Here is a 12,559-nt window from a genome sequence, read left to right as displayed (position 1 = left end):
TTCCTCTTCAACACTGCTCTCCCAAATGAATGTTGCCATTTGTAATCCAAGCACCATCATTCAAACCCACTTAGGAGCATTAAGTCTCCACCCCATTTTCTGCTGCCACCACTACCCATAGCCAGTCCCACTCCTGGGATTTACATTTCTATTGCTGGCAGATCCAATTAATACTACATTCACAGGGATTCCTCCTGATCTTCTGAAAGAGGAGGTACACACACACTCTTGCTAAAAATCTGTGGAGGTAGACTGCATGAATAAATGCCTCACAGGGTCACGTCTGTTGCTGTATAGAATGTTAGTTGAATTTCTTGGTCCCTCATTGTTGTCACCTTATGCCCTCCCTTGCTTTGTTCCAATACAATTTAGAGCATCCTATATATGCCAGTGAATGCCATGTTACAGCCAAAACAGCTTGTATTCCTCTTTATTTTGAGCTCAGGTAATACATATTCCTTCTAAACACAAGAACCTGCACTGCATTCAGCTGCTCTCCCCCAGGGTGAGCTTGTCAAACAGGTACTCTCCCATGCCATTCTGGGGCACTCCCAGGCGCTTCAGGTTGGTGACATGGTCTCCCAGCTGCTTGATGGCCTTCACCTGCTCCTCCAGGTACTCAGACTCCAGGAAGTCACAGAGCTAGGGGAAAAAAAGACAAAAGGGTTGGAACAATCCACCTCCACTATAAAAATGGAGATAACACATTCGTCTCAACAAGTCAATATTGAGAGACTCCATAGTCCACTTGGGGCCTGGAAAGGAAGACAGCATGGAGCCCCCATTGCCAACTTCAGCTTTGAGGAAGTCACTAAAGTATGGGCAAAAGAAATCCATTCCCACCATAGTGGAGAGTGTAGAAGAATGTGAAATTAGCTTACTCAGCTGCACCTGATCTGCAATGGTCAAGCACCAAAAATGAGGGAGCCACACCAGAGTTTTAACAAGCTTTATGCTACTAAAAGTTAACATGGAAGAGTATTGTAAGCAAGGCAAGGAATAATTCCTCTGCGCTTATTAGGCCTCAACTGGTGTATTGTGTCCAGTTCTGGCCACCACATTTCCAGAAATGTGGATAAGTTGGAGAAAGTCCAGAAGAGAGCAACAAAAGTGATTAAAGGTCTAGAAAATGTGACCTCTGAGGGAAAATTAAACAAACCCAGTTTTTTCAGTCTGGAGAAGAGACCACCAAGAGGGGCAACAGCTTTATGTACTTGAAAACTGCTGTTACGAGGAGGAGGGAGAAGAATTGGTCTTCTTAACCTCTGAAGATAGGACAAGAAGCAATGGGCTTAAATTGCAGCAAAGGAGGTTTAGGATGAACATTAGGAAAAACTTCCTAATGGTCAGGGTGATTAAGCACTGGAATAAATGGCCCTAGGGAGGTTGTGGAATCTCCATCATTGGAGATTAAGATCAGGTTGGACAAACCTGTCAAGGATGGTTTAGATACTTAGTCCTGCCTTGAGTGCATGGGACTGGACAAGATGACCTCTCAAGGTACCTTCCAGTTCTGTGATTAGTAAAGAAATTCCTATCAGTACTGCAAGGTAGGAAAGATACTGTAAAGTTGTCTCATGCACATGGCATGAGACTGCACAAGCCTTTCCCACCCAAACATCAAGGTAAGAGGGAGAGAGAAGAGCTGGTAGTTCAAATCTGTCTCCTCTGAGCCATACACCTGCATTTCCTTGTGCTTTATTTCTATTGTGGCAACACTGAAGGACACCAACCAGGGAGCAGATGCCCACTGTACAAAGAGTCTGCTCTCATAGAATATCAGGGTTGGAAGGGACCTCAGGAGGTCATCTAGTCCAACCCCCTGCTCAAAAGCAGGGCCCTCCCCAATTAAATCATCCCACCCAGGGCTTTGTCAAGCCTGACCTTAAAAACTTCTAAGGAAGGAGATTCCACCACCTCCCTAGAGGCTCTGATGGTCTCTTAATTTACAGTTAACCTAGTACTCACATGGGGGTCACTCTTCTCAGTAGCCAGCTTGTGCAGGTCCAGTAGCGCCTGGTTCACAGTCTTCTCCAGCTGCAGGGCACATTGCAGGGCCTCCAGGCTGTTTCCCCACTCATCCCGCTCTGGTTTCTGTCAAGGCAACCATCCATAGAAGACAAGACATCCCACTGGTCTCATTTCTGACTCACAGATAGCAGGCTCCTTTTACAATACACTGCACCATTTCTGAAGAAGAAACTCAAGCTATGTTGAGCTTTTTATTTCTATGAGTTACTCCATTACTTAGCAGGTCATGTAGGGGAAAGGTAAGCCAAACTCAGGGCCAGTTAAGCCTACTGTAGGATGCTCTGCCAGAGCTGCTTACTCCTGATCCACCACCTCCCCAACTGTACTACTTATGACATTCCCTACCTCTACCTTCATCACCAGAGTGTGCACTGCAGGAGAGTGGGAGCCTCAAGAGGCCTTAGAATGCAGCTCCACTCAGATGCTTTTGAAGAAACATGATTGCACAAATAAAGGTTAGTCGTCTTTTAGAGGAGCAAATAGACTACAAATCCATTTGCCACTAGTAACATGCAGAATAACCCCCACCTCTAGAGTTTGTCATCAGCTGCTTTCTGGGTACTCACTGAAATATTTATTCACCTTGATATCCTGAAAGATCACTTGTCCCCCTCGCTTGTTCTGGTAGGTCAGGAACTTCTCTGCATGCTCCCTCTCCTCATAGGACTGCTCCTTCAGGAACTTTGCTATGTGCCTAAGGGCTACATCATCACGGTCAAAGTAGTAGGACTAGGGAGAAAGTAATGCAGAGGATATTTTCCTTGCAGTATCTCAACTCCTTGTGAGTAGTTATAAAGGGGAGGAATCTTGTGTGCATCCCATATCACCACCTTCTGCCCCAGAAAGTTACAGGATTCCAAATCAGTCTGTAATAGCAATCAATCACCCCCACAACCTATAGAAAGGTGTTAGGTCTTTGAATTTTAACAGTTACGCTACATGAAAGGTGATGTAACACCTGCACATGATACACTTCTCATACAGCACTTCACTCCGAGTGAAAAATTCTGCAACATGCTCAGGTGACAAAAATGTCTGTTTGTTATTGAGATGGTTTACAGCATCAATGGAGTTGTCCCATTCCCACCTCCTCTTTCATTTTGCCACTACTTCCACCAAGGTGTCTTTACTGTTGATTTCAGCATTCTAGAGTTATCTAAAAAGGAAGTAGCTGCCCAGAATTCTAGAAGAGGGACAATTAGAGCCCTCACCACTCAAGAAAGAGTAAGGTTGCTTGCAATAAGATAAATACCTTGCTATTTTTTGCTCCCTTCGGCAATCAGAAGTTAGTAACCTTAACATTTCAATTGCTATTAAGTTTGAAGGAATCACATGGGGAAATATACCCTCTTTTGAAACCACCAGCACATTAGAAACACACTTCTCCAATAAATTACAGCTACAAGATTAGAGCCCTATTCAAGACAAAATTGTATATGATTTTAAGACAAAGCTACTCACCATAGACAGGTAGACATAGCTGGCATACAGCTCCATATTCACCATGCGGTTCACAGCAGCCTCACAGTCAGCATGGAAGTTCTGACACACCTGGGACTCCATTTCCCTACCTCTAAGGTATAAAATACCAACAGAAAGATACTCTACACAACCACTATTGAAGCAAGAGCTCAACCACACAAGGACATAAAAGCCTGTCTTAGAGCACCTGGTATTAATACTGTTCTGAGAAAGACAAAAGTATGACTGACAAGCTGCTGCCATCCAATGGGAATTTCCTTTCTCACCAAGGACCCAATCAGCATTGTGGGTAGGACTATTGCTGAATTTCTACAGGTGAAAGAGGTTATTAGCCATAAGACACACCTCAACAGTTGTTATGAAACCCTTGAAAAGCAGGGAGCAATGGATACACTCCGAGAACAGCCCAATTGACCCGTTTCTTTATTGAGAAAAATGTGGCTCACTATCACTTTTATAGGACTCAACAATGCCCATTTTGCCCTAAATGGGAAGATGGTACAGAATGGAGAACTTGAGAGACTAATACCTCTGATCCACCTAGCTTAACATTATGTGCAATATTTTCTTAGGTATATCAGGGCCTACACAGAAGCTCCTTGAGCTCAGGAAGTACGGGTTGCTATGGCTTGTTATATCAAGAGCTCTGGAATTCCCGCCGTGGCATCATGATCTGTCCCCATATCCCAAAGTCGTGGCATAGTAAATACTGCTGCAAGGACAGAAAAGGGGCATCTGAGCGAAAGAAAAAAAGATTTGCAGAGGCCAGGGGAATACAAAAGGGAATCACAAGATACAGACACAAGAAGCATGTCCTGGAAAATGATAACATCATGAAGGCAGGATGGGACCAATATGTAGAGAGGGATGTGGTTTGGGGCATTTGGCTCATGTCAGCACATCCTGTAGGGTTCCTTACAGGTCCATGTTGGCACTAACAGTCCAAGAGCAGGACCCACTGCCCAGATGTACATCTTGAGGTTGGACTGACCTCGCTTCAAGCAATCTCATCTCCTTTTGAGTGATGTATGCATGAATGTTTTGGAAACACTCAAATGGCACAACAGAACTGGCCATCTATTTGCTTTACGATACGGAGTTTCAAATTTCTTTACCATAACTACAGTAAAGCAACATTATAGTTAACATCCTGCAGTCCACAGTCAGCATAGTTATGTGTTTTTCTGCATAGCAACAAGGCAACTTTTTGTCCATTTATCACAAAGGCAGCACTAGGATGGCTTTACATCCTACTGCATTTGGCCTTCATGTGAAAGGCAGCACACACAGACCAACTGCTTGGAGAAAATAAGTTTATATTGTGACAAGCAGATTTAAATCTTTACCATTGTTTGGTCTGGGTTTTTTTTTATATCTATACACACACACACACACACACATCAATTAAGAAAACAGAGAACAAACACTTTGTATTAACCACCTGGGTTGAGGTTTTCAGTGCAGTACTGCTTACGGGGCAGCAGGCTGCATGCATATCACTATATCCGGTTTCACCATGAGGCGTTTTTGAGTCTCAGCGTGGTGGAAACTCTGCTTGGCTGGAAGGCAGTTCTACAGTTTGCCCAAGCTGTACAGTATTGTTAGCATCTTTGAATGGGTTGGTAATAAGGAAGTCCTCTTTTCCTGAGGGTGGATTAAACCCTCCCAGAAGTGGATAGAAATGAAAAGCTAGAAGATGTGTCTTGTCTTTAATCTGTCTTGAGAAGAAGTCTGGAACACAAGGATGGATCCCTTGTCAGATATGGGCAAGTGGACCCTAGCATGCGTGCTAAGCAGAGGGCTGTTGTCTAGCCAGCCAAGGAACAATGGGAGAAGCCTGTGTACGGCAGAGCCTGCTCACATGATATTTACACTAAAGCTTCTAATTCATGTTTTGGCCATCACCTAGAGTGAGTGCCACAAAAATGAGACAGGTTCGTGAAGCAGCGACAGCGAGATGTTGTACATTTTAAAAAGCAAGCGTTGTGTTGCGTTGCAAGAGGTAAGGAAAGATAGCTCAAAAATAGGTTTCACTCACCAATTCTAAATGTGGGCTTTTGTCATTCCCACAGCAGATGCAATTATTGTTACAGGTGAGTTGGGAGTTCCTCTAACAGCCCATGAAGGGATCTTTTTTAACAGTGATGGTAAGCAGCTCAGTGTTTCCGCTATCCAACATACTTTGATCGCTGCAAAGAGGTCTGATTTTGAGAAAGCGTGAGCACCTACCTTTCGAAAGTCAGGCCTTTTTAAGGCCTCATACTTAGCAGAAAACAGACAAATTACTCTGCCAATGTTTAGCCCTATAATCTGAGGAAATGGACATCAGTAATGTAGTGTGCTTTATTCAGCTCAATTTCACATTCATTGTCTGATTAAGCAGCTATTAGACTACTGAGAGGACCAAGTGATGAGTAAGGTTAACTGATTAAGGGCAGAGTAGAGCCTTATAATTATGTAGTCCAACATCCTGTCTGCCACTGATGAGTACTGTTTCCCAAATGCAGCCACCAGGGAATTTTTCTGCAGCCACAACAGCCCCCAGGTGGAGATGAGCATGGGCAAAGCAGCAGCCCCTCCCTGCAGCACCCAGCTGTTGCTCCTGACTGCCTTGCTGTTTGTTGGCACCTCCAGCAGGGGCCCAGCAGCCTGCATCACATTGCCTCTGGGGGGACTCGAGGCAGCACCTCTCCAGACACACAGGGCCAGCGTGTGGGCTTAGTGGTTTCGGGCCATGACAACAGGGGGTCAGGTTTAGAAAAATATTCAGAGCAGCCACTAGTGAGGGTTATTGGCCACACTGAGGCCACCAAAAAAATAGTTCCAAGAACCCCTGCACTAGAGAACCTCACTTCATAAGGTTAACCAGAGACAGATAAATTTACTACCATTGGGTTAGTGAGAGTTTTGCGTTAAGTTTGACAGATATTTCTGTGCTGTAGAAACTACTGCAGCATATTTACCTGCTAGTTTAAAGCAGCTTTGTGGTCCTTACCCAGGGGTCTGGTTTTAGAGATTATCCGTATGTCCTAAAAATAGGAAGGGCCTCATAGCTTCCCTCTCACTCTAGTACAAGATCACACACAGAGAGAAGATTTTGCAGACAAATTGCAGCAGTTGTGCCAGTGAAACTATTTCCCTCACCTACTAGTCTTCCCCCAGCTGATTTTTTGAACCTATTTCTTCCCTTCAGCTACTCAGCTTAAGCCCCACATAGAAGACAGCATAGCTACAGTAGAGTGAGAAAAAAAAAAGATAACCCCCCCCCCCAGGTTTTATTCTTAGACAAAAAAAAAGTCAAGCAACAGATTTCAGCTCCACTATGGGTGCTAGTCTTCAGGACCAGCATGCAGCTGCTCCCGTCCAGGTTGTACTTGTCAAAGCGGGACTCTCCTGTACCATTCTGGGGCACTCCCAGGTTGGTGAGGTGGTCTCCCAGCTGCTTGGTAGCCTTCACTTGCTCCTCCATTAGTGGGACTCCTAGAGTCACAGCTGCAGTAAAAGGAGAAACCCAGTCCAGCCCTTTTGCACTTCACAGTCATGATTAGACCAGGCCAATATTTTGCCACCTCGTTACTACAGAAGATAAAATGCCAAGGTTGGTTCTGCCTCAAGGTCTGGCCGCAGTAGCTAGTTTGAGGACTAATGAAAAAAGCCACTGGAAGTGATGAACAGCTGATAGCTTACTGCTCAGGCACCCTTGACCCAAGTCATGCAAAAAAATGGAGACAACTGGTACAGGAGTTGCTTCGTAAGTAGGTTGCTACATCTCGAAGGGACCTGGGCTCCTAGGTGGAGAGCAGAACCTGGGCCACTGCAGTGAGGGTTGAGAGAGAGAGAGAACCACATAACAGGTGAAAACTACAGCCCATGTATAACTGGGGCCAGAAAAAAAAACACTGGAACTTCAGCTCTAGAAATAGAACTGAGTGGGGTGGGAGGGAAGATCAGATCCTCCACACTGCAAACCTCTATGTTAGTAGCACATTGAGAATGGACCCAGTCTCCCCAGAAAGCAACATGTGTCTTCCTTTTGTCCATTTGTTTCCCCCTCCCTTCCCCAATATCAGGGTCTCTCTCACACACCCACACCCCTGCTGGGAAGTCAGAGGTTTCATCACACAATGCTAGAGGCTCACAAGACTCCTCCCTCTTTGATCCATCCCAGTGGAACTAGGAGTTCCCTTACACAGCACAGATAACAGTAGGGAACTTTAACTGCATAACCTTGCTTCTAGCTGCAAACACATCCAAGGCAGTGGTTCTCAAACTTACATTCCCCCCCCAGAAACCATACCTTATGGCCACCCAGCTCTGAAGGCAGTGCTGAGCCAGCCCAGGAGTAAGGGAGGCACTCTTTCACAGCAGGCTTGGCACCCTATTGCCACCCTTACTTCTGCACTGGTTCTGCCACCCCAAGTCTTGCCACCTACTGGTAAGTGATTGGGGTGGAAGAGCCATAGCCCAGGTGGCAGGGCTCTGGCTGTCCCCTTTATCCCTACTTCCCAGGGGTGTGCAGCCCCTCTGCATGAGCCCCAACCACCCAGAGCTCTTAGAATCATTGAGCTAAGGGGAACTCATGCTGTGATTTCACACCACCATCCCAACGTCACTTCCTGGCAGACAGTTCCCTGCACCATTGCCCCATGGAGACACTGACCCATCATAGCTCTTCTACCACCAGTTCTTTAGTCTCAAAACACTAGACACACCACTACTCAGGAACATGCCTCAGTCATTTCCCCCCCCCCCCCCTCACCTCACAAGAGGCCTGCTCTTCTTAGCAGAGTCACTACACATTAGCATTCATCCACTACAGCGTGTGTGGAGAAACCAGCCTGCATCCCCACTTTGAGTAATATCACATGAGCCAGGTTACACCAGAAAGCAGAGATTTTATTCTTGGTATTTAGGTAAGACAAGGCATCTATTTTCTGATCTATATCCAGAGTAATGCAGCTATGACATGATCTACACTATGGGTCAAGTCCCTAGTAGGGAGCTCAGCTGCTTTCCCCCAGGGTGTGCTTGTCAAACAGGTACTCTCCCATGCCATTCTGGGGTGCTCCCAGGCGCTTCAGGTTGGTGACATGGTCTCCCAGCTGCTTGATGGCCTTCACCTGCTCTTCCAGGTAGTCAGACTCCAAGAAGTCACATAACTGCAAAAGGAAAGGGACTCACTCCTGCTCCTATAGGCACAGCTGCCAAACTTAGAAGCTACAACAGTCTTCTAGTGGTTCTCAGGCCTGCCTATACTAGTCATGTGTTTAACTCAAGACTTCACCCATTGGTTAACTGGCCCTCATTTCATAAGTTTCTATTTCACCGATTTGACTTTTGAGGATGCTCAGTGGCTCAGTCACTGAGCAAGCAGACTTCTATATCAGAAGAAAGTATTAGGGCCAGCTCTTGTAGCAGCTCCAACTCTATAAGACTCAAAAGGGGCACGTCGAGTCCAGCAGAAGGGTAAAAATATTCCATGTGTCAGGGATGTATACCTGAAGGGTCAGAATGAGCATTTGTGCAAGTTCCTTCTTACTCACCCCTGCACACTCATCCATGGCCAGGTCTGAAGCCTCAGGGTAGGTCTCTTCCCCTCCCCGACAGCAATCTAACTAAAAGCAAAACTTTTGCAGGGGCAACTTAGCCTACTGATACACCCTGGTCAGTGGCCACACACCACATAGTTCCCATGTGGGAGCAGCCTGTTCTGGTGCCAACACAGGGATTGCTCCCAGGGAAGAGGCGGCTAACCAGACAGCTGTAGAAGAGTTAGCTGCAAAATAATCTCTTGCATTTCCTTTCTCATCTTTACCCTCTCCTGCCCTCCCACATTAGGATTTTTCAGTCTGCAATTAGGGGGGAGGGATAGTTCAGTGGTTTGAGCAGAGGCCTGTGAGTTCAATCCTTGAGGGGGTTATTTAGGAATCTGGGGCAAAAATTGGGGACAGGTCCTGCTTTGAGCAGGGGGTTAGACTAGATGACCTCCTGAGACCCCTTCCAACCCTGATATTCTATGATCTATCTTCTAAAATGCTGGTCCAGACAAACCTACTCTTCTGACACCATCAACCCACATAAACCAATTAACTCACATGGGGGTCATTCCTCTCCATAGCCAGCTTGTGCAGGTCCAGTAGTGCCTGGTTCAGAGTCTTCTCCAGCTGCAGGGCGCACTGCAAGGCCTCCAGGCTGTTCCCCCACTCATCCCGCTCTGGCTTCTGTAAAGGAGGTGGCCACGGAAGAGAACCAGACATCACTCTCCTGGTTACCAAATTGTAATTTTGCATCCAAAATAGCTTTCCACCCCCACCAAAAACAGCACTATTCATCCTTGTATTTAAGGTTCTATAATTATGAACTAAAGCCATTGCTTATGAATTGATGGAGCAGATGGCCTGGTCACAGCTAAGCAAACCTAGTCTGTGCTTTTAGGCTTATCAGAGGCCCACCCATGCCTTCAGATACCCTTTACTAGAGGGTCAAAGGCTGATGTTTTTGAGACATGCAGCTCTAATTTACCACAGGAATAACTCCATTTGGGATAATCAGAGGTCTCCCAAGGAAGGCCCATTGCTTTCCCCTTAGAAAAAGCAAGATCTACCTCTACCCCCACACATGGTGATTAACCTCAGTGTAGAGTCCACTCCCCCACCCTCCCAGGGAGGCACATTGATTTGTTACATACCTTGATGTCCTGTAGGACAATGCAGCCCCCTCGCTTGTTCTGGTATTTCAGGAACTTCTCTGCATGCTCCCGCTCCTCATGGGACTGCTCCTTCAGGAACTGGGCCACATGCTTCAGGGCCACATCATCACGGTCAAAGTAGTAGGACTGAGGAAGAGTCCAGGAGATTAGTGAAGGTACTACAGCCTCAAGCTGACAACAGCATATAATCAATCCTTAAACTTAACAAGGAACATATCTGCTCATATGAACAAGTTTTCCCACAAAGAAGCCTCAGAAATGGCTTGAAGAGTCAGACTCAGAGGCTTCTCCACTAACAAGTCACAAAACCACAAGTGTCAGAAATAGTCTTATCCCCTCACTGCTCTCCTGTATTGTCCACTTGTACAGGATAAGAGGTACAGCATACAGCTAGAGTACTTACAAAAAGCCATATAGTAGCAGACAAGCTAGCTCTCATATGAGAGAAAACAAATGGATTTGAAAAAGCCTAACAGCACAGCTCTTGTACTACACTCACCATGGACAAGTAAACGTAGCCAGCATACAGCTCCAGGTTTACCATGCGGTTGACAGCAGCTTCACATTCAGGATGGAAGTTCTGGCGCACCTGGGACTCCATTCTTCTATCTGGAAGATTTAGCTAGAAAGGATCTCAAGAAATTTCTAGGGATACTAAACACTACCAAGAACAGAGCCCAGTAAAATACCAGAAATGTTCTTCTTCACAGATGGTATTAATGCTGTCCAGAGCAGGGAGTGGGTGTGATTAACAGCTGCTGCTGTCCAATAGAAATGTCCTTCTTCCCTACAGCACCAGTCACCTTTGAGGGCTGGATCCTAACACAGTATCCACAGGTGAGGGCATGACTCAGCAGTAGGACCACCCTTGTTGCCACATTACCCCTGGAGCAATGGGGGAGATTGACAGTTTGTTATTAGATGAAAATTAGGAGTATTCACCAAATTAATCCAGTTTCCTACAAACCCTTCGGATACAGAGAAAGTGGCAAATGGAAGGCTTTATTTCTTACCCCTTCCCAAAGTGTCCCTAGGTCAGTGTTTCTCTAACGTATTACACCTGGGGAACCCTGGTCATTTTCTTCCAGTATTCAGAAGGCTCTCAGACAACCGATGAAAATGTTATTAAAGACACGGAGGCCCTGTCATCTGAAGACATATTGAAACGATTTAGTCTGGAGAAGAGATGAAAAAAAGAGGGGACCTGAGTGAGACATAAAATAAAGAAGGTATGGAGACTTTAAATTGGGTGCTCTTTCATCATTAGAAGAGAACAATGAGATATCCAATAAAATGAAAGAGATTTAGAATGGATGAAAGGAAATGCTTCTAGGCACAGTACATATATATCCTGTGGATCTCACTGCCGGAAGATACAGGATTGAGGGCAAAAGCTTAAAAGGATTTTTATAAGATATTAAATATGTATATGATTGAGAACGTGCAGTTTCTTTAGATCAGATAAAACATGGTTAAATGCGGGAGATGGCCCTTCATGCTTTAGGGCATGTACCAGCTGCCAGCGTCAAAAGTTACAGAGTTGATTGGCTCATGCCTTTTTCTTTAAAGAAACAGAAAACTGCAGAGTTAACCCCCTTATTCCACCCAGAACTCTGAGTAGAACCTATTTTTGGTCCAATAAAAGGCAGCAGCTTATTTCCCCCTGTTAAGTGTAATCTAAGCATTTTGTATTGCTGTACACTTCTCTCATGCTGGAAGAGAGATTGTTGGGGGTCAACTTTTACAGGCACCCATGCAACCTAATGCAGAACAGGTTTTAATTCCTGTTAGCTATGCAATAGACCTTGGCCCTTTCAGAAGCTGTTTAGCAAATAAGGAAGAATCACCCCCTGGGTAGGGTATTAACTTGGGACCTCAAAGACCTGGGTTCAATTCCCTGCTCTCCTATAGGCATCCATAGGTAAGTCATTTAGTCTTCCTGTGCCTTCTGTAAAATGGGGATAATGTACTTTCTTGCCAGGGTAGGTGTGGGGTGTTCTGAGGATTAAAACATTGTGAAGTGCTCAGATACGATAGTAATAGAAGCCAGATGAGTGTCTTAAATAGGGGGGCTGGATTATATGACTTTGGTTATTTCAGCAGTGTTCTATGGCTTCCTTTCTGTTTTCCTCACCTTGGTAACCTTGAAATATTGCAAGAGTTAGGGCAGAATGCATAGTCCATGGGAGAAGTTGAAGGCAAAGTTGAAGCTCACTTTATTTGACCTACTGGTTACAAATATATAATCTCAACTATATGGTGTCCATCATTGCATGGTTTGAAAAATCTAATACTGACGTTTCAGTGCTCATTGGACACATCACTTCATCTCTTTCT

The 12,559-nt window shown here is 45.3% G+C and overlaps 2 protein-coding genes across 2 annotated transcripts; both read right to left on the bottom strand.

Annotated features, from left to right (window-relative positions):
• Nucleotides 1-486: 486 nt before the first annotated feature.
• LOC125620602 (ferritin heavy chain A) lies at nucleotides 487-3,594 on the bottom strand. Its single transcript, XM_048816522.1, has 4 exons — nucleotides 3,493-3,594; nucleotides 2,614-2,760; nucleotides 1,969-2,094; nucleotides 487-642 (listed from the first exon to the last, which is right to left on the bottom strand). The coding sequence occupies exons 1-4, from the start codon at nucleotides 3,592-3,594 to the stop codon at nucleotides 487-489; spliced, it is 531 nt and encodes a 176-aa protein (XP_048672479.1).
• A 4,794-nt stretch (nucleotides 3,595-8,388) lies between these two features.
• On the bottom strand, nucleotides 8,389-10,876 carry LOC125620600 (ferritin heavy chain A-like). The gene is made up of 4 exons (XM_048816520.2): nucleotides 10,722-10,876; nucleotides 10,202-10,348; nucleotides 9,609-9,734; nucleotides 8,389-8,672 (listed from the first exon to the last, which is right to left on the bottom strand). The coding sequence occupies exons 1-4, from the start codon at nucleotides 10,821-10,823 to the stop codon at nucleotides 8,517-8,519; spliced, it is 531 nt and encodes a 176-aa protein (XP_048672477.1). The 5' UTR covers nucleotides 10,824-10,876; the 3' UTR covers nucleotides 8,389-8,516.
• Nucleotides 10,877-12,559: the final 1,683 nt, after the last annotated feature.

Source organism: Caretta caretta, chromosome 12 (assembly GCF_965140235.1).
Source record: "Caretta caretta isolate rCarCar2 chromosome 12, rCarCar1.hap1, whole genome shotgun sequence".
In the NCBI taxonomy this organism is placed as follows: Eukaryota; Metazoa; Chordata; order Testudines; family Cheloniidae; genus Caretta; species Caretta caretta.
Note: the sequence above shows the minus strand (reverse complement) of the source record. Positions and strands in the feature narration are given on the sequence as shown.